The following is a 22,819-nucleotide window of genomic DNA, read 5'->3' as shown; positions in this document are numbered from 1 at the left end:
CAAGTACACTGACATGTTTTTATGCATTTTTTAACTGGGGAAAATGCTTACAGAGAGGCATATAAAGTTTGTTATATTGCAGGTACAGTTTGAGAAGGACATTTCATTAATATCAGATTCAAATTGGTTTTAAATCTGATCACAGAAAGGGCAATTAAAACCTTCAGGTCTCCCTGAGGTAGCTTGGGTCACTCACACAGCTCGACCTGTTGCTATAAAATCAATTAGAGAAGAGCAATGGGATCTGTTTGTGTGTTTGGGTTATAATTGCAACATGGGCAGGCTTGGACTGAATCAAGCTTTAGTTAAGGCTTTTAGCACATTCAGCTAATTGCAGTTCTTAGAGTGAGGTGTGTAGATGGCGTACTACTGAGAGGGTTACAGCTGATTTACAGCTGGAATTCGTGTCTTCCATCACAGTTACGAGTTTCTTGACACTGAAGCCTCCAAACTAACACAGAGGGATCATGTCTTGTCATAATAATAAACATCACGATTAACTGGTATCTAATTTGAACATTACAGTTTGTGTGTATGTTTCTTATACCTAGTTAACCAAACAAATATATGTTTATCCCTGATAGATTTGCTTTTGTTTTGCAGTTTAACTTGCGTGGAGACCTCGTTTCTTGATGAGCCCCTCTTCAAAAGCAGAAGCTTTGGCAGTTTGATGGTCTGCCGCATTCAGGTGTTTAAACAATGGCTAGTAAGTTAGGAGTTAACCATCCCACAGTTAGAAATATTCAGAAATACTGAATTCCCAAAAGGAAATATGCAAGCAAGCTAAGTTTTAAAGTTAACTTATGAAATGCTGTGGTTGTTGTTATTGTTCATGTATTTCTACATTTGTTCTTATAGGTGCTCCCAATGATTCTCTGCTTTGTTTTCTTTCAGTGACCATACAATGTTTTCTGTTAAGTTTCTTTAAAGGAGTAGCAGCTGGTTGTTTGGTTTTTCTGTTCAGGTTTTGATTGTAAAGTTTTTGTTGTTTGTTGTTGCTTTCTATCTTTTGTATTTTTGTGTCCTTTGTTCCTGTCTTCACTCTCTCCTATCCCTTGTTCCCCCTATCAGGTCCAGCATTCGCATGTAATTCAGCAACAACCAAAACCAAAGAACAATACTCAAGTGTCAAAGTGACCCTGACACTACTGACCAGAAGAAGCATCTTCTCTCTCACAACATGGCAGCACAGCTTTGGTTGGCAAGGTCACAACTGTAGAAACAACAATACTTAAAAAAAAAAAGTCTTTTGAACAGACAAGGTCAAATTGGAAATGTTTGGTCAAGATGTACACGGCCACGTTTGGTGGAAACCAAACACAATATGACAACTTTAACAACTCCAATCAACTGTCAGACACGGGGGTAGAGGGGTGATGATTTTGGGCTTATAGTTTGTGGCCACCTTGGAAACATCGAGTCAACCATGGACTCCTCTGTATAATAAAGTTTTCTAGAGTCAAATATGAGACCATTTGTCTGACAGTTAAAGCTTGACTAATATCTGGTCATGTAAGTGGGACAGTGATCCCAAGCACAGCAGAAAAACTACAACAGAATGACTGAAAACAAGATGTACGTTTATTTTTCACTTAACAGCAACATTAACCCATTCCTGTCTTTGAAACAGACTTTGAGTCAATATTCTCATTACATTTAGGCATCAGTTCTGTCTTTTCTTTATGTCAACATGAACAAATTTGCATGTAATACCTGAATAATCAGTGATTAAATGGGATTTGTTTGCATTTTAAGATATTTCTTGATGTTAGTACAGCTAATAAATTACACTGCTCTTGTAAGCTAACACTAAAGATTTGCAGTGCTTTTACCACGAGCCCAAACAGCTAGCTGCCATCAAAGCTGGCTTGAGGGCAGTGGTGGTAATGGACTGTAGAAAGGCCTTATCGATCATGCCACACATCTATTAAGGTACACACACAATAACACACTCACTGTGCCCTGAGGAGAGGTCAGACTAAGGATTCACCATATCATCTGCACTAAAGCTGCAGTCGCATGCAGTCCAAAGAAATACATTGATTGGCTTAATGACTGTTTAACCTGGGATGTCCGGGGATAAAGGACAGGGGACAGAACTGAATATACACTTCTTGAATAATTATGAAATACAGAGAACCTGAGGGAGATATGCCTCACACACTTTTGTTAGAACATTTCCATGAGTTAACAGTTTACAGCATCATAAACATAGTTATGATGTAGACCTAATGCCTTTTATAACTCATCCATTTTTTTTCTTCTTTTGAAAGATAAAAGAAAATAGCACATTTGTATTTGTACACTTGTGGTGCATGTACTACGTAATCATTGTACTTATAGTCACATTTGCTCTCATACTGGTGTTGGGAAATGGTGTTTATATGGCACTGCAATCATCAGGCTATTTATATCTCAATATACATATATATATATATATATATATATATATATATATATATATATATATATATATAACTGATACAGTTTTCAAGTTTCTGAACATCTGTGTTCATAGACCAGGATAAGGTCTTTGTGCAGTGGTATCCTAGTTTCTGTTGCATGAAGAGGATCCAGGTTTCTCAGTGTGCTCATAGCAAGTAACGAGCAGGTCATGCCAATGGTACAAATTCTTTGATTGTACATTCAGAATATTTTTTTTTTACAAGAAGCAGATCATACTTTAAATCACCAGCAAGGCTCACTGGTGCAAAAAAAAGTAAAAATGTAGACTGTCATTTAGACAAATCAGTATTCCAGATCTTTTCTGGAGTAAATGGGCACTGTGTGCTCCCGATCAGTAGAGAGCATCAACAGTTATCAAAGTCCCAAAGTCAGGCTGTTTGATGATGCAGGGTTGTATCTGGCCCTTTGCAAAGTTCAATCTGGGATGGGAACATTAATGCAGAACACTTTTGAGATTCCAGCACAACATATGCTGCCTTGAAAACATTACCTTCAAGCACACCCTCTTAGCAGAAAGGACAGAGTAAGAAATGTTGCATCCCTCTGTTTCATCCTCTTTTAAAGCTGAAATGCAGAAATCCATTAAACTGTTGAGAGAAAACGCACCACATTCTGGCTTCATACTCTTTGTAAAAAAACCATTACTGTATTTTAGACCTTTTTAGATTTTAAGATGGCACTTTGCCTTGCGTGAATTTTGTAGGTCCTTTTTTTCTATCTGCTAAAACGAGATGTGGGTGGGCATGTCTGTCTGTAACAAACTGCACTTGCAAAAATATAAATAAAAAATACCCCCCACACCTCATCTAATATGACAGTTATCGTGCTGATTTGTATACATTATAAAAGTGTAAAGGACGGAATGGCTGCAGGTAGAACAATAAACATGACTGCCCCCCACCCCGCTGTAGACCACATTTGTTTGAAAGGTGCTGAACACAGAACATGGCCTTCCAAAACATCGCCCTTGAAAAGTTTTCTGTTCCCCATCTGCAGGTCAGCTGATGCTCTTTTCTTAGCACTTCATTAAAATTCATTAATTGCTTCCTTTCTCCTGGGCACAAACTGAATCAAAACTGGAGCTGTCAAAAATTAGAACAACTGTCCTGCGCTCCAGAAACGTGACCAGTGACGCCAAGCAGCCACAAACAAGTTCACACACACACACACACACTACAAAGCCAATTAAAGAAGTAGACGTAAATTTTATTTACTTGTTCTGTACATAAAGGGTCAATACCAGCACAGGTGTTAACCATGGGAAATATTAACACATGTAAATGGTATAAGAAAATAAAAAAGGCACAATTTTCAATTCTTGAGTAAAAGACAGGCTTTCTTAGAATATGAGAACAGTAATACTGTTAATGCCATTAAAAAATAACTCAGAAGCAAGACAAAAAGTAAGTTCACCTCAGGTAAGGAAATAATCAGGATGTATTGCTTAATTAGTGGATTTCATTAAGCCTGATAATGAAAACCAATTCTGAGCCGTTGGCACAGAGCAGAGAAAATTAAAATAGCCTTTTATTTCATGAGACGATAAATGACAATAAGCAGCATATGGCCAGGTAAAGAAACCATCTCCTGGCCAAGAGGTCATGCACAAAGGCAACCAGCAGGCATTTTTTTCCCTTTTGTAAAATGTCACTTTTCTGTTTAATATTCAAATATTCAATACGCTTTATTTAAAAGCCAACTACGTACTGACCAAAAATAAAAAAGGGGATACAAATAAAAGCTGCACAGTACTGCTGAGAGAATGGCTGGGCAACGATTTGAAATGTAAGCACTAAAAGAGATGTTCGGGGGGAGGGGGGTTGTTAGATTTACAGCAGAAATCTGCATTCTTTGAACAGCTGTTCAATCCAGTCCCTTCTGATCAGCAGAACTGCAAAATAACATTCTTTTGACCTAATCTGAGCCTGTTTGCATTAAAGAAAATGTGCACAGATCAAATATTTAAAAGGGAATAAAGCAGGTTGAAAAGGTTATCCTACATGGACATATGTACCACATTAGAAAACAAAGGTCAAAGATAGAATTGCATGTGCTAAAAGTAAGATACATCTTACTCCAAGAAGGCATTGACGGGATCTCATTCAGACAACCGCAGTCTTTCACCTCAGTCCTCATGCCCACACTGCACTTTCACTTTGCCTTGTAGTCAGATGCTTTTGGAAAGTGCTGGCCAGCATTACTGCTCTCATTATTTGACATTTTAAACGTATTAATAGCTTGGCACTCCTATACAAACTTGAAACATCTCTTAGTGCTTGATGCTGTTAGCACTAAAAACCAGCTAATATCTAAGCAATGTCTGAGTTTAAAATAGAATTAAGGTGAAGAGGTACCAGGCGAACGGTTACCCTTTCGACATGTCACAAAATGACCCCCCCCCAAAAAAAAAACTTTCTTTGATCATCTGGCACAAATAATAAAAGAAGGAAATCACATATGGCTGTCATGTCTTATTAAAGTAAGATAAATACGTCTCATCAGCCAGCCGGGTGGAGGATGGATGGGATGTGATCTACTATGGCATAATTCAAATTAGATGCTCTGTTTCTTTGTGACACATAAAAAGCATCACATACATACACACTCATCCGTAAAAATAAAAATCCATCAAGACAAATAAATCATATCCAATGAGTCTGTATGTGCTTGCTTATAGTTAAGGTACGATAGTGACTTGATTGTTTGGAGAAATAACATTTGACTGGCTGGTTAGTTCCTCGTTGCTTCAGTGCTTTCCCAAGTCCATAAGGGATGTTGCGTTTCCCCATTTAATATCCTCACAACAACAAAACAGACACTTTCAAAAGTCCCCAAGACAAGAAAGATAAGAAATATTGAGGAAAAAAAAACACATTGTGATGAAATGTGGTAAATATCCATTTAACAGGCACACGCATGAGCAGATAAAACCACACATACACACTCACACTGATGCCCAGTGATCAGGAAATGAAAAGGACACTAATGCCCCAAAAAAAAAAAAAAAAAAAAAAACACTGCCCAGCTTGCAACTATGACATGGAAAAGGGAAATGGGGTGAAGCAGGGATTGGGATTTTAGTCTGAAGTTTGACGTCCACAACTGTAAACAGTCAGAAAGCCCTGCAAAGGCTGGCAACATTAGAGGGGTCGCTTTCATGGTACAGGCCCCCTCCCTCCCAAGCAGGCAAGCGCATAACCGTGACACTGGCGGGAGAGGTGGCGATGGCCAGCAGGTTTAGATAACACGTCGATTCTGGTGCGAGGCTCCATTTCCAACTCCTGGGTCACTCGTTCTCGTCTGGATTCTGGGGGTCTATGATTTTTACATGGGTGAAGGGGAATAGACCCCTCCGTCCGTTCACCTCCCCCTCCCACTGGCCACTGATGTTCATCCGTGTAACTTTGACAATATCACCAACCTGAGGAAAGAAAGACAAGAGGATTGGTTTGAGAGAAGCTCAAATATTCCATACTGTGACTTTATGATATTTAACAAAACATGAGTGGGATTAAACATCCACAGATATTTATCCACACATAAAAATATAAATAAATAAAAAGAGGAGAAGGGGGGTCAGACCCATGTGACCCAAATCTGTTAAAGCCATATGTTTTTTAGCAGGATTAGAAAGGAAAGTCTCTTCCATTCACACCAGGATTAAAACTACAATGTGAGGGTGCATCATTCATAGCGTTAACTTGAATAAAGGGTTCAAGGACAACACCGACCGATACTATCAAACAATCCCTCATACAACTCTGGAATGAAAGCAATGTTGGAAAAAATCATTTAGATCTTTGACTGTAACGTTTGGTTCACTTCTATATCCTAATATGTCAGGGTATGTGTCCTGAAATTCATTTTAAACCGAGCACAGCAAGTCAATGATAATCTGAATAAACACCAAGTATTAAAGAACATCAAATCTAATGTGAAGACAAAAAGCGTACAGGTGCATAAAAAGAGTCACATCTCACACCGCTCAACAAACATTAAAAAAAATTCAAAGGCTGAAATATTGAGGACACAACCTAATTTACGTTGTTGTGCACCATCTCTGAAATGAATAAGTAATGACTCATAGCTTCTGTTTCTTGAACCCCAGAGGCCCCAAAATAGTCACGACAGGGTTATATGCTAGAAGCCATCACCTATTCTGAGCCAAAGGTAGCATCTCCCTTTAAGAATAGTAAGATTGATCTTATCAACTCAAATTCAAGATTTAGTTTATAACATTTGATTAAGTTCACTGAGAATGAAAGAATGGGCACACATGGTGGCTTTGAAACTGACGGCAGAGTTGTGTTTTATTATCAGCTGTAGTCCAGCACAGTCGTTAGGATACAGCAGTAAGACCACCCTGCTTAAGGCCGTAGTTACAGGTTCGTCCTCTGGGAGGTTGTGGTAGTACTGGACTGATTCTGAATGTACTGCAGACTTAAGAGTAATGACTACTCTAAAGGCTACTGAGCAGGGGATGAGAATTATTTATCTTGTTTTAGTGGATTGTTCTTGTAAAAGGAGTATTACTGAGCAAACTAATGAAATCTAACATTTTTAAAAAGCCATTAATTTTATTATTATTCTATTAAACATTTAAGCAAAAAGTAATTAAGAACAGACTGCACACCAGGAAATGTTTTTCCTCAAAACGTATTTTTTAGCACTCTCTCAGTAAAGTGGAGACAAGTGAGAAACGTATCCCAGAGGAGCAGTGAGTGTACCTGCACTGCAATGCAGCACAGACGCCTTCAGAAAACCCTTCGGGTTTATATTTGCTTCTGTTAAAAAGAGCCCATGTGTCTGCTGTGGTGGAGTTCATGGTGTTCGTGATGTAAAAGCCATTATTAGAAGGTCATTACTGATCATAAGTCTCTATGGAGAACAGTGTACCCCAATTTCTTGTGAGAATATCTGCAAAGAAAACACTGTTTTTATTCATGTCCAACCACTCAAGTACAATTCTTCCTACAGATACAACAGTCATATTTAACTGTAGGACCTTTTGCATGCTCAGAGCACAGGGGAGATATTTCACCCCAATAAGATGATCCTAGAGATGAGCTACATTTAATATGGTTTACACAGTGGCTTGCAAAAGCATTCAGCTCCCTTTTTTCTGGTTTTGTTGTGTCTAATTACATGGTTTGTGTTGTAACTGATCTACACAAAATAGACCAAGTTGGTAAAATGAAAACGTGCAATCGCACTATCATGAGGCAAGAAAGTGACACCATAAAGCCCAATTAGCTCTTCAAACAGGTCATGGACAAAATACATATAGAAGAAATCAAGAAAAACACTGTTACACACCCAACACCTCATCTCTCAGCAAAGTGGTTTAAGGGTAAATGTTTTAATGTGTTGGAATGACCGAGTCAAAACCCAAACCTCAATCTAGATGGGTCACACATTTAAACAAAATGAACTTGGCCTTCTTGGGAGGGCAGGATGCCCACCCTAAAATAATGGTAGGGGAAATAATGTGCATTTCAAAAAAGAAAAAAATTAAGAAAAAAAAATCCAGAAGACCCAATTTTCTAGAAAAAGCACCTACTGTCAAAATACAGCTTAAATTACAAAAACCTACCAAAACAACCCCGAAATAAGGTGCAACACTTTGAGTGAATGCATCTCCATTAGAGTTCCTCCTTTCACTTCTGTCACTGTACTGTAGATTCAGTCAGTATACTCTGACACCCAGCAGAATCAAACAAACCAAAATCTCAATGATTTTAGCTCCTTAGAAAAAAATCCCAGAGCATCAAAGTACTAGTCCTTGTGGATTAAATAAAGGTTGTGAGAAGAGGTGTGGTACCCAATGTTGCCCGTATGCAACAGAGTATAGGCCCAGGATAGAGCTGAAGACCATTTGTCAATAATTATATTGTCTTATAACACAAGCCAAAACGGCATCAACACCAGAGACATCAACACGTACACGGCTATTTGTGGAGATTTGCAACCTGGACAACACGAATGAGTCTAACTAAAGTTTAAATAAATCACCTATCTATGTTTTAATAGGACTACAGGTATTACACAGTCAGCACTACTTTTAAAAGATGACACTAGCTAAAATAAACCAGCATAACACAAAGCAAGTCCAAAGTCTAAAATGCACTAAATAAAAACAGATCACACTTGAAACACAGAGCAAAGCTTACAGAATGTGTGAAGCAGGACTGGTAGGAACAACAAACAAAGACTCATCTAGTGAGTCATACAGCACATTCATACAGAATGTGGTTTTTGGAGAACCATGGTGAGCCTCCTAATGCAGAAGCAGCTACCCCAGAACCCAAATGCTGTTGATGTAGCCTAGTAACTGCGGCACAGAGAGGCTAGCTGGAGAGTGAGGTGACCCACAATAATAACCAGGTGGATGCAAAAGTGTCAGTTTACAGAAAAGAGTCTGAAGCACCTGCTGCTCGAGTCTCGGACTGAACAATATCAGTTTATCACTTTCACTTTGCAGCTCCAGACTCAGACTGAATGACATTAATTTCACTTCATCACATTCATTTTGTCACAGTAGTCGTCGCATCCAGTGCCATTTAATAAACCACTGTGGCTGCAACATCACCCATCTTTAAAATGTACCTACTCTCATTAAAGAGCCTGCAACAGTGCAGAAAGACAGGAAGCTGTCTGCTCTCTGATTGGATAATGAGAAATCAAACTGCCCAATCAGATAGAAGTGTGAAGACAGGGTAAAAACATAAATAAATAAACTGCACCTGAACCTTCAGTCTTGCACAAAGTTTTCGATCGGGTGTGAAAAGATGTTGGCAAAAGCACTTTTCTTTATTTATTTAAAATACAAAACATAATTATTATTTCCAGTTCAGGGTGTGACACAGTGGAGCCTAGTTTGGCAATATGTCTCAGATAATAAAAACAGAAACAAACCAGAGCCATAAACATGTGCATCCAAAGTAAAACCAGAAAAGTTTATGCCAAGTTTCCTAACAGTAGATTTTGCCAAAGAACCAAGAGGTCCAGGTGTCTCCTTATCACATGCATTTTTCTGATGCAATTTTAGTTTTGTCTTGATTTTATTTAAGAAAACTGCCATCCACCATTTACCAAGAGTCTAAGCACTTTAACAAACTGTGGAGTTTAGACATTTGGGTGAAGCAAGCTCTACAAATGCATATCATCTGCATAGCAGTAAACAGATAATTGTTCTCTTGAAGGACTTGATGCATTTAACACTGATTCACTAAAAGGTTTTTAGCAAGTTATTTGCAGTCTAGTTTATCCTTGTAGCTCTGTACCTTTCACTATGATGAAACAGTATGATGAGTGATATTAAAGTAACATTTTAGTTTAAATTCTCACATGCTTTGAATGAAATATGAGCCTTTTTCCTTAAAAAATCAATTCAAAAGACAAGGAGTAAACAGTAGAAAGCCAAGGACTGTTCTTGCTAAGGAGAGTGCCTTAACCTTCACCATGAATACTTATCAGGTTTGTTCTGTGTGCAAAATTTAAACTCATTTCTGTGCAAGAGTCACAGGGACAAAGTGTATCTTACTACTCATCACTAGTGGCCTACATAACTTCACACAACTGCTGACCAACACTGATGTCAATAAATGGAAGCAAAGCCATTTTTATCTCACCCCTGGGGGGAGGAATTAAAAAAAAAAAAAAAAAGAAAAAAAAATACCACAGCTCTATCTGTTAAGTATTCTGGAGCCCCACTATATCTGAAGCATGCACCAAGCACACAAGATTGCATGTTTTAACATGTTGCCACAGCCAAAGCAGAATTTGTCAAGAGTGCCTTTCTGAGAAGTGCAACACGTGTGAAATGAAACAATGCTGCAGTTAAAGCAGCAGCCAACTTAGTAGCAACAGTGCTACCAGGAAAAGTGACCCTGACATGTTGTAAGACAGCTAGCTAGAACTAACTATCAATCAACCCACACAGTGGTGGAAACCAAGTCATGATATTGCGGCTTCTCCACAGATCCTCCACCCAATCTCTTGTCACAGCTGCCACTGTGCATTTAAAACTCCACCAAACCAATCAAATACACTTTGAAGATATTCAACACTGCTAATTCGATACGACTGTTCATCTCATGGTGAGCAAGAGAATTCATGTCTTAACCGTCAAGTAACACATACAGTTCGCTCATTTTCAGTTAGCACTGAGCACCACTACATCTTTATGGAGATGGTAGAACACAGAGCAGCAAGAGGAAGTTGGACAGCTCAGTTTAGTGCTAATTAACAAAACACAGACAAGAGTCGGAAACCTCCTGACCTAGAAAGCTAACAATACACATCTGTATTCTAGAGACAAAAACAGGCAACAAGCAGTAAGAGCTCCCACTGTTTGGCTATAAATCTGTTGATCTGATCAGATTGCAAAAACAAAGTATACAAAATACAAAAGCAGCAGAGAAGTGGTGCAGCTTATCTTAAGTTATTTTCACACCTACCGTTAAAGTAACTTAGTAGGTTGCACTGGTATTTACCCCTCTTCTCTTACACAAAAAGAAATATCAAGTGAGTGAGTGCCAAAGATAATATTTCTACACCTGCACTTTTAGCTGGGACTACTTTTTTTCTGTGTCCAAATTTAGGATGTGTCAAACAAACAAAATAACTGGAGCTCTGTTTACAGCTTGAGACCGTTTGACTTTGCTCATGCAAAAATGACAGCTTTGCCAAGGAGAGATCTCTGTCAGGCTGTGATCATTTGAGAAAACACAAAAATCTTTTTTTTTTGTTTATGGTTAGAGTGGGCAAGCTTATGTTTGGTTAAATTATGCAGCTGGATGTTATTTTTACTTTGAGTCAGTACAGCTTCAACCTGAATCTCTGTTTTGTTTCTGGCTCTGACTTGGCTTGGAGAATACCTGTACTGTTACCAAACATTATCGTACACAAATAAGGCTGAATCGATGCAATAGTCATAAGACAATGTTATGCATTAACGCATCACCTTACTAACAGTTAACGTCAGTGTTATCCCTGTAAAAGTAATTGGGAAGAAGAAGGAAAAGAGGTAAGGCACACATATTAACAGAGAGTAAAATAAATAAATAAAATACAATACCTCTAAAGCAAGAGCTGTTTTGTCATAAGCACAGGGCACTCGTTTCTGGATGGCCTTTGCCATAACAGGGCCATTCTGCGTGGAGGGTAGAGGGGCGATAACAGCTCCAGGGGTGCCAGGGGGCAGTGGAGAAGGTGTTTGGGGCTGGGCGTAGGCGTGAACGAGAGAGTGGGAGGGTTCGGGGATCCCATAGCTGTTGGAGTTGCGAGATCCATGCTGGCCAGGATGGGGCGAGGGTCGTACTAATTTCTCCACGTAGGGCACTGGAATCATCCCCACCCGTCCATCTTTGCTTTTGGCACTCCACCACTGTTCCTCCGGCTTCTCCAGGATGATGAGGATCTCCCCCTTCTTGAATGGAAGGTCCTCTGCGTCGCTGCCAGGGAAGTCATATAGTGTCCGCACATACTCGAGGTTATCCTCTGGACCAACCATAGGCTGGATGGGACCACTGATAGTGCTTGGGTACCTTGAAATATCACAGTAACAATTTAAAGGTATTACATCCCATTTTGGTTGACTGAAATAAATAAAAAAACACCAAAACTACTAACTCAAACCAAGTTTCAAACCATATATCACACGCCCTAATCCTTCAAAACAAAATTTTATCCATGCTGCTGGGTCAAACAGGTGCATAAAGATAATAAACGCCATTGTATATAAAAGAATATTTTAGTTAATATTTACTGGAAGGTTACTGGCTGGTTTCCATACCTGGGGGCAGGCTCTATTAGCGTGGTCGTGTCCAGGTAGTGGATTTTGTAGAATTCCAGGAGGGCCGGGAGGTTTTCAAATTCTTGATCGCCTATCTTAAACCTCTTGCTGGGCAAAGAGTTGATGATATAGTGAGAAACTTTGGAGTTTTCAGACACTGACAGCACGTAGTCACCGGGGCAGGTTGACGAGTCTCGAACAAGAAACATGCCATGTCTCTGTCCTTGTAACCTATTCTGTGCCTCTTGTCGTGACACGGGTCCAAAATACCAAGCGGATCGATCAGAGGAGTCAAACCGAGCAGTTGACATTTCTGCTACGAAAATAACTTAATATATAAAAAACAAAAAAGTGAGTATACAATAAATTAAAAGTGGGGATCCAACCGGCCTATCACAGCACACTATAAGATTTGGAAGATGCAGGGCAGGGCATTCGTCCCCCTGTAAGATTTCGAGTGATTGCTGCACAAACGCTGCAGGCTAGGTGAACCCTGGCTTACAAAAAGAAAGAAGAAAAAAATCAACCTGACGTTTTCAGGAACAGACAGCGACTAACTTGATCCAACTTTGTAGCATAATGTTGTTCCTTCGCTCAGCAGCCAACGGCTGAGCAAAACCTGGAACAGCTAAAAGAGAGAAAACGACTAACTTACTACCGCCAAACATCGACGGAGGCCGAATCAACAAATGATCGATAAAGCTTCCCCTTTTTGTTCCGCCTTCCGAGAAAACACCAGGCTTCTTTTTCAAATAATTTATCTACTCCAGTCAGTTATTAGAACGGAAAAGGTTGCCTCAGTATCTCATCTGATAAATCCCCATGTCTGCACAGATAAGTTTAGCAGGGGTCGCAGGTAGGAAACAAAAACTATTAGTTTAAATCCAGTCGTTTTTACGGTAAGGCACACGTCATGGAAATAGGTTTCCGAGTCCCCTCTCTCTGGTCGGAGCAGACTTTTGAGGCAACACAGTAAAAAAATGGCGGCCCGCAACACGTCTTCACACAAAAAATGATTTCACAGCCGCCACTTGTCTGCTGCGCGTGCATCTCAGGAGCGGGAATCGTACGCTAAAGCGCTCACGTGCATTCCCAGCCGCTCACGAGGGATCCCGAGTTGAGGATTGTATATTTAATACGTTCCCTTAATTCGGTTAGTCCACCCCTCACTCCAAGCCAGCAGAAGTGCGAGTACGAGACCGAAAAATGGCGACGGGAGGGCAGGTCCCGCTTCCTAACTGTACGTCACTGACGCTGAGAGAGAGAGAGAGAGAGAGAGATGGGAGGGGGGGAAGAAAATTGGGCGGGTGACGAGGACGCTGACAGGCCTCCACCCCCCACGTAAACACTGGTGTCGCTCATGTTTCCATGATACGTAAGACAGGATATGACTTATTCATCACACGATAATTAACCAACGATGTGAAAATCAGAAAAAAGTTTCAGACTTAATTATAGCAGCGACACGACACTTTTGAAAAATTATTAAATGAAAGTAGTTTCCATTACAATTACTTAAAAAGCCAAATCTTCACATAGTAAAAGAAATTTTAAGAATAAATTAATAAACCTTAGAGTCATTGAATCATATCCTATACAACCCAGACAAAATAATAGCCTAATCCAGAATTTAAATGGTAAACTCGTAAACTTATCCGAATCAGTATTAAATTGCCTCAGTAGTTAGGTTCATTAGGATTTTTATTTTATTTTTTTATTTTAGTTCTCTGAATCTCCATGTGTATAAAGCCACAATATAAATTTTTGTTCCCCCCCCTCCCCCATTTCTGCCTTATCCTTCTTTATGTTGATTAAAGTAAAGCTCTATACACAATATAAAATAAAACACATTAGAACTCAGTAGATATTCTTCAGAAAGCTAGGTCTAAGTGTAAGTGGGCTGGAGATTTCAAATTTAGAGAAAAATCCCAGACATCTACACAAAGAAATTGTTGTTTCATTTGTTTTCACCGGGAACTTTTCCTATTACATGTTTTCTGAAACATTATTAAACGTAGCATATTTAAATGTTTTCCTTCTGTCTGACAAGCACTGTTATGGCTCATAGCTTCTGATTTTAATCTCCAAACTCATCTCAACTTATCTTCAGATGTGTTGCTGAGGCGACAACTCAGATAGGAGTAAAACTGAAAGAAAGGAGAGGAGGAAGTTTAAACCATTTCCTCTTTCAATAATCTTGGGGAATATTGCTAAAATATAAAGTAGAAAAATTTAAGCGTGTTAGCAGTCACACAAAAAAAAACAAAACAAAAAAAAAAAGAAAACAGGAAGAGCTGCAGGGAAGAGTGTGTGAGCGCACCCCTTTCTATTAGCATCTGTATAACCCATCAAAACCCAAGAAGGTACAGATGTTTTAAATACTATAAAGACATCAAATACCACTTAAAAATGAAAGAGACATGTTGAAACTGGGCATTTACATTTGTGTATAGATGATGTGTCCCCTGCATGACTTCTTTTAGTCAGATGCTGTTCATGATTTCTTCAGCTCAGTTGTTGCCAAGCTGCAAACACAACAGCCTCCTGATCTCTAGAGATGTCAGCCACACCTTACTCTGTTTACACGTTCCTGTAGTTTGTCAACTTAATTTTATTTCATTTTTAATCAGTCTTAAGTATATAAACTTGTAATACAGAGAAATTCTGTAGATACATTATGTTAAACTTTGTTATTTTTAATTACATGTGAGCAGTTTTTCACTGTTGATTGTTCCAGTCAAGCTTATTTATTAGTTGATTTTTTTATGCTGATTTAAATATCTAATTTCTCTAAACTATGAATTACCAAGTGATTCCAGCTGTAAAAATTCATGCAATTCTACAACCAGTCTTTTATGAAGTGGCCTCTGGCTGAGAACATAGATTTTTATTACCTAATGTGAAGCTATTTAAACTACAACAGGGGGCATAATATACTGCAGGACTGTTTCCTATGTAATAAACTGAAATGTTGACTTTAATTTAATAAATATCGTATATTTTGCTCAGTTATCACCAGTAAAGTCTTTTACACATTTCTCTATTTTCATTTCCTGTTGCTCTTCAACTTCCCCTTCCCTTCAGTCACATAAAAAGAATTCTGAGGCACAGAGCTGTGACACATTGATTTGAAGCTCTGTCCCAACCCACAGTACAATATGCTGAAAGGGAGAGTCTATTTAAATGCAGGGGGCAGTGCCTAAAAAAAAGAAAAAAAAAAAGTCACGATATAACACAATACAGACAAAAGAATGTATCAGTCAAACGGTCAACGTGTCAAACGGTGTGATGCAGCAGAGCTGCTTCTGCTTGGTAATGAAAGTAAAATATATCTAAAAACTGCAGCTCAGTGCTTTTGATTTTAGTGGCCATGCCTCATGAGGCTACAGCTGGCACAGAGCAGCTCTCTCTGGAACACTCTCTGAATGTTAATAGATTTTCACCCACTGGGTCTTAAATAGCTAAAGACTGCCGATTCCCACATTTTAACAAAGAAGCAGTGATGCAGCAAATTAGGGGGGGGGGAAATCTTCCTCTTCTGAAATTTGCTTATATTTATGGACACATATTGCATCATTACTTTTATAACTTTTACATGAACCATACTGTGTCTTTCCCATATACTTTGGTAAATCATTATAAGCCATGTAAATAGTTGTGTTATCCACCCTGAGTAGAAAATAATAATAGTTTAAAGAAATAAACAAAAAGTTGGCATTTTTGGAAAATAAGACTGAGGTGAATTGTGTGACGTCCTGTCAAACTTCACTGTGAGTCACTGACAGGTTTCTTCTGAAACATCACCATCTAGTGGTGTTTCCTGGACAAAATCGGAGCATGAGCTGGAACTCAGGACTGTTTCTCTGGCCATCACTTCGGTGTTAAACATGTCGAGCTAAATGATATTAGGTAAATGCATCAACAACTAAAAAATGCACCACTTCAGTGGAAGTCCAACGATGCAGTTATTTTAAAGCAATGTGAATCAGTGCAACTACACAGGAAATTTCACTAAATTGTACATATGAGTTGAGGAGTATTACTGTAGGGATGCATGATATAATCGGTACAATATCAGTATCGGGCGATATCAGCTTCAAAATTAAATATTTGATATCCGCCATTCCACCCATACAATTAACCAATAAAATAACAGGTGCTGGGAGCACATAATCTAAGTCTGTTAAGTAGGATAGGATGCACAATAGTTAAAAACTATTGTCAGGATTCAAGTTGACATGTACATAATATAAGTTAAAATATTTTTTTTACTTTGCACAAGGAGTGAATATTATATTATTTGTTTTTGTTTGCTTTTTTATGTCTGCATTTGCAAACAGGCTAACATGGGAAAGAGTATGCAGAATAATGCTGTATTTTAATTTCACAACAGAGGAAACTAGATAATCTATGCGATTAGGTTTGGGAAGGAATATTGTATCAGTTATCGGCCAAATGACTTGTAAAATATCGGCATATCGGATGCAATATCATGCTTCCCTAAGTAGTATCATTTTAAAAAGTGTCTAGCTGTCCATTAATGCTTACAGAGTCAGTGATATAGATGATAGATTTGCAGAAAATCTACACACCAATGATTGATCTGTAGTTTTGATCATCCTAATGTAATGTTATTTCAAAAGATATCACATTAAATGTGCAGATGAACTTTCAGATGAGTATGAGAAATAACTGTGCAGAGTAAAGGAGAACTTTCAGTACAATTTAGTCTGATTTATTATAATATTACTAAGGGCTCAAGAAAGGTCTGTTCAGACCTTCAGCCTCTTATTTGCCTTGTCTCAGGCAGGTCTCTAAACAGGTGCTAGAGCTGGTTACATCAGGTAGTAACATAAAAATCCAGTCACTGATTTTTAGACTCTTTCTGGGAATTGTCTGTCTGGCCTGGCTGCTTGCAGTTCCTCCTTACAGACACTGCTGCACATTTCTAAGTATTCATAATAGAAAAATAGTCCAAATATTTTTGTATTTGCTGAGTATTGTTTTTGTTGTTGAATAATTATTGAAAATGAAGGTTTCTGCAATGAATGAACTAAATATTGGGTGAGGTTTGAAGCTTCTCTTGTGTGTGTGTATATGTCACATTAAACAGAAGTGCCATCACCCACTGTGGTCATCTGTCCTCATATTTAAGCTTTGCTAGAAACAGAAAATGCAACAAGCCTGTGGCTGCTTATAAAAAACCCACTTCCTCATAATTTTAACTAAGATTTCTACAAGTTAAACCTTGATTTTTAGTGTGTGCCACTTTCTCAGCATTAGCAGGTATCAGACAAGGAATGAATACATTCATACAAAACACTGCATACATCAAATTGAGCTATATTTTATTAATCCCAAAAGAAACTGGATCATATAATACAATCTTGACCATGAGGAAAAATATTATATAATGAAATTATACATATGAAGAGGCATAAATTAGGCCTAAACATAACAGAGCTGTTTCTTGTTAAAACAATCAGTTTGTATTGTGCTCATCTTATTTTAGAGGTGAATGACTAGAAATCCCCTGTTCAGGTAAAGCTTGACATGTCTCGGTACAGTGTTGATTCATATAAAAAGATCCTGAAAAGAAGTGTACAGTATTATTATTTGGTACTATAGTGTAATAGAGCAGCAAAAGTAGCAGATTAAAACAATCTGAATTCCTTCTCCCCGCTTCCAAATGTGACCAACAGTGACTGCTACAACATAAAAACACTCTTTGATTGCAAACTGTAAAAATGTAGCAGTGAAACATGACCAGATTCAGTATGTAAATCTATTGGTTTATAATATTAATAATAATTTATCTTGTTTGACTTTCCACATAGATATGGACACTTAAATGATCTAAATGTCCAAAAATGCCATTTAACAGCAGAAATTATCTTTTCTCTTAAAAATAAAAAGATTTCAGGTCACCACGCCTTTTTTTAATTTTCTCATTGCATATTACTTGTGCTTTATGAGGTAATTACTGTCCTTAAAGGCTTGATTCAAATTGCAACCTTTACTGGCTAACACATATTGAAACTAGACACCATACTCACGCTCTTCCCACTCGGTGTGTGAGGACTCAGAGCTGTCCCACTGTTACATCATTAAATTTCCTTCAAGTGCTCTCATGCAAACTTTTCAGTGCTGTTTGCACTCTTCATTTGTGCTAGCACAGTTTCTTCCAGTCTATGTTTTGCAAATAGTTCATGGTACAATGCAAGGACATGTACACTACTGCCTTGACCCAATGACATATACACACACCAAATATGGATAATGTGGATAAGAAATCTATTAGGAAGTGAACGTTTAGGTAACAGATATCAAATTGTAGCTGTTGTGGTTATTTACTGTATTTGTATTGTTTATTGTATTTTTAATCATTTTTTTATGATGGTTGTGGCTTTGTGGCTAATATCAGTGTTTGCTAATGTTTAAATGCCACAAACAATGACTGCAACGAAATAAAATCCTTTAGCACAACTGGCAAGTCCATACAGGGAGTTTGGCTATTTGTATTCCTTCTTTTAATGGCTCATAGTTTCTAAGCACCGTGTTTTCGTCACAATAGGATGCTCTGCTCCTGTTTATTCCAGTTCAAGCCCTCACGAACTCAAGATTAGTCACTGCAGTTGTGACGTCAATAATGTCTGTGAGGGTTTAGTGAGTAGGCCTCTGGGTAGAGAATAGGATTGGGTCACAGACTTGACTTAACAGCCTATATGTTGACATGTTATAGCTGGAAAAGCACATGTGTAATCACGGTGGCTACATTCCACTAAGGGTAGGTCCAGCTACAGACATGCAAGTTTATTCAGGAATTTTACTTGCTGTGACAGCTCAAAAATGTCTGCTTAAAAAGAGCCATTCTAATTCATTTTGATGAATACTTTGAATGAAAAGCCTTTAAAGATGATTTATTTATGACTAAAGTTTTTTAGATCATTAAAACCTCCACGCTGTGGTAGTTTTGTCCCAGTCAGAGAGATCCTTTTCAAGCGTTCTCTTTGCAAAGCACGGGTCTTCCTCTGTCTGTCTGCAATGTTGGAGGTGAAGCTCTGTTTGAGGGCTGGAAGAACGACCCCAGACTGAGACAGTCCAGACCTGGGAGAGGACATGTGGATTTCACTCAAATTTCCATCAGAACACAGTTTTAGGCCATTATATACGTGCATTTCATGAAAAGTAGTAGAGCAGAGATTTGAGCAATGGGTTGCAAACATTAGTGGAAAATACATGTACAGGAAATGTATCAACATACGTTTTTTCTGGAAATGACTGAAGGCTGAGTTTAGGAAATTTCTTTTCTTCTACAGATTTGCTACAAAAAACACATAAAACAATACATTATCACAACTGCACAAACGTTTTTTTAAACTCAAAGTTTTCGATGAAGAAAATGATGAAATTGGTTTACCAAGTTCCATCGATGAGGTAGGCCTTAGTCAGAATGTAGTTTTCAGGGGTGATTTTCTTGCTCAGGACAATATCTCTCAGCAGGGCCTTCACACGTGTAATCTAGAAGACACAAAGGTCTAAGAGCTGTAATTAAGCAGAAATGGTAGAAGCCATAAAATAAAATTTTCTCCAGCTTTTCCATGATTCACAGCACCATATAAAGAAATATAATCTGATTCTCACTGAGTGTTGGGTGATAGGCACTCACTTCCTGAGACTGTAAACTGTTTGCATTGTAAAGCTGCCGGATGATGACCTCACACTCCCGCAGTGTGGGAGGGCGCGGTGGATGGGAGGGACTGCTGTGGATCCGTAGAGGCTGTAAGGAAGTGATGAGGCGACCCTTCATGTCTGAGCCAGGGTCCTGCCTGGCTGATCCCAGTACTTCGCTGGCTTCAACAAAGCTTTTTCTGAGTAGTCAGAGAGATGATTTTAATGAAAATGCACCATACTTGTTATGGGCAGATTTGGCTGTCAGTGTGTAGTTGCTACACCTCCAGATATGAAACAAGACTTACTCAGCTGGACATTATCACTGGGCAGAATTTCCCTCTGTAATGTGCATGTGTGAACAACAACTGTGGAACAAGTCTGGATCAAATTTTCCGCATGTTCTCGTAAAAACCTGCAGTGGTCATGTGTTAAATAACTTAAGCTGAATCTTTTGAAAAAGCAAACACGTATTAAATCCTAAGACACAAAGAGGCAAAAGCTCACTAATGAGCATGAATGTGATAAGCTATAAAAAAACAGTTTAAAAAAATCTGCGTCAGAAGAACCAAAAATCTGAATTTGAAACAAATATCTACAATTTATTGTTGTCTGCTTGCACATGCACATCTCCCTTGCGCCAAGTGTTTCAACATTTTTACGAATTGGGAAGTCTGAATTACAAACCTCATTCCCAGGAAAGTTATACATTTTCTAAAAGACAATAAAAACCTAAATTTAGCACTAATGAAAAAATGAGACTTCACAGCTGATTTACAGTTGAGTGCTAGACTCATCTGAGCATCCAAGCTAGAGAGAATTAGCTCAGTCTGTTTTATATTTATAGAACTTGACTGCATCCTCAGTTTTCTGAGTTTGTGTGTGTGTGTATGTATAACTTTTGAAAAATCCCCCATAAACATAACCACACTCTAAGATTTTAGGTACAGTAGGTAGTTGAAATATGGATATATTGTGCTGGGATGGAAATTCACCGAAGAACCTGGTCCTGTAAGGGTCGTGTGTCTTGGATTTGCTCCTCCAGGTAGAGAGAAGCGTGGGCTTCACTGCCCTGAGTGGGAGGTCTGATGGCTCGTTGGCTGTGTGCCAGTCCTACAAGACAGAAAACACAGCAAGAAAATAAAATTTAACTCCTTTCGGATCTGGATGTATGCTAATATAAACATATTCAAAATGTGATCAATCTGAATGTAAGTCATGCCTACCTCAAATATTAATTATTTTTTATTAATTATTTTCATATTATTATGAACATTAATAATATATGATCTATTAAAGATAAGACATGATGGAAAAAATAATAAGCCAGGATGGCATCTTACCTTTTCTACTTGACTTGGGAGGCTCCATGATCAGCTTATACTGCAACTCTGCAACATCCATAATAAGAAAATTTTAGTTTAAAAAACCTTGCAGGAAGGAAATGTCCCAGCAAAGAGCCCATGTGTCAATGAAGATCTGACTCTTCTGACCGAGGATTATACAGATAACTGGGTCCCTTGGTGGGTGGTGAGATGCTGTCGCCCTGTTCTGACACCAGATCTCTGTCCACCTCCTGCTGAGAAACTGTCAAAACCTCAGAGTTGCTATGCTACCACCATACCTAGATTGAATGTCCCAGTTGTCAGCACTTAATCAGGAAACAGTCAGGTCTTTGTCATGAACCTGAATTCATTACAGAAGTCATTGAGTTCCCTGCTTGTAAATGGAAAATAATGATGAGCACTGGGTGATTCCTTAATGAATAGCACAGCCCTACAAGTCCCTTCTTGGAATTAACATTTGGAACTTTCTACATGGTCCAATAAAGCATCATTTAAAAGCCCAAGCTAAAGTATTGCATATTCAAGAAAATGTGAAATACGTCTCCCTTGTTCGGTCATTATCTAACAGTAATATTGTTGGAGTTCACACCTTTATTCTCCCTCCTGAGATACTCTATCTCTGCATGGAGTTTCTCTAGAGTTTCCTTGTGTTGCTGCTGCAGGAACAGGATATTCCTCTGCAATGACACGATGCGGGGGTCCATGCGGCCTTCACGGGACGTCTCTTCTGTTGCTGCTGCCTCCTGCACTCCTCTGTCTGTTAGCGGCGCAACATGCGGCGACTGCAGTTGTTGGCTCACAGGTAAACGTCGTGAAAAGCACGATTTGCCGAGACGTCCGACCCTGGTCCAGTGTGGCAAATGCTGGAGAGGTGGGAGGTTTTTACTTGACATCTTTTTGGTTATTTCTTCTAACGAGCCCCCGTGAAGCCCTCAGCCGGAGGGCGACGACTGCTTTCTGCACTAACTAGATTAACTAAAAAGCGAGCCGTTTTCTCGTCCCATTACATTTTAGCGTTAGCAGATTGTTGTCATGAAACAAGCAAGTAGTTAACTCGATAACAATATTACTTGTAACCAGTTCAAATAGGCCTACTCTGGATTACTTTGGCACTTGACATGCACTGCATTCATACACAGCGTTGCCATGGCAACATTTTTTTCTTGACGCCGGTATTTCAGGCTAACCAAACAGGTCTCTGGCTAGGTTTGCGTTTTAAAAATGATTGACACGTCCACCGTTCAATCAAAAGAGGCAAATGCGGACACATAACCGTTTGATTGGTGAAATTTGCGGGGGGCGGTATTCCCATTAAATTATTAATATTTGCGTTCAGTTCAATAGCGACCATAAATTTTGAGAAAAAGTTATGTATCACAACTTCACAAAATAGCAGGCTGCCGAGGAAAAATGAAAGTTTAGTAAGTTGGCTCGTTGTGGAGTAAATAGATAAATAAAAATAAAAGTCAACCAATGCCTTTGAAGCATCCAGTAAATAATAGAATCTAAGTGATATAAAATTTAGTTAAATGATTTACAA

General features: G+C 38.6%; 2 protein-coding genes across 2 annotated transcripts; both read right to left on the bottom strand.

The window, feature by feature from the left end:
• Nucleotides 1–3,651: 3,651 nt before the first annotated feature.
• On the bottom strand, nucleotides 3,652–13,484 carry crkl (v-crk avian sarcoma virus CT10 oncogene homolog-like). The gene is made up of 3 exons (XM_041970107.1): nucleotides 12,263–13,484; nucleotides 11,546–12,014; nucleotides 3,652–5,887 (listed from the first exon to the last, which is right to left on the bottom strand). Exons 1-3 carry the CDS (start codon nucleotides 12,571–12,573, stop codon nucleotides 5,753–5,755), a joined length of 915 nt encoding a protein of 304 aa, XP_041826041.1. The 5' UTR covers nucleotides 12,574–13,484; the 3' UTR covers nucleotides 3,652–5,752.
• Nucleotides 13,485–17,635: 4,151 nt separating this feature from the next.
• Nucleotides 17,636–22,445, bottom strand: si:ch211-222n4.2 (uncharacterized protein LOC101885505 homolog). Its single transcript, XM_041969887.1, has 7 exons — nucleotides 21,869–22,445; nucleotides 21,277–21,324; nucleotides 20,929–21,046; nucleotides 19,932–20,133; nucleotides 19,683–19,783; nucleotides 19,527–19,586; nucleotides 17,636–19,369 (listed from the first exon to the last, which is right to left on the bottom strand). Exons 1-7 carry the CDS (start codon nucleotides 22,170–22,172, stop codon nucleotides 19,183–19,185), a joined length of 1,020 nt encoding a protein of 339 aa, XP_041825821.1. The 5' UTR covers nucleotides 22,173–22,445; the 3' UTR covers nucleotides 17,636–19,182.
• Between the last annotated feature and the right edge of the window lie 374 nt (nucleotides 22,446–22,819).

Source organism: Melanotaenia boesemani, chromosome 19, assembly GCF_017639745.1.
Source record: "Melanotaenia boesemani isolate fMelBoe1 chromosome 19, fMelBoe1.pri, whole genome shotgun sequence".
In the NCBI taxonomy this organism is placed as follows: Eukaryota; Metazoa; Chordata; class Actinopteri; order Atheriniformes; family Melanotaeniidae; genus Melanotaenia; species Melanotaenia boesemani.
Note: the sequence above shows the minus strand (reverse complement) of the source record. Positions and strands in the feature narration are given on the sequence as shown.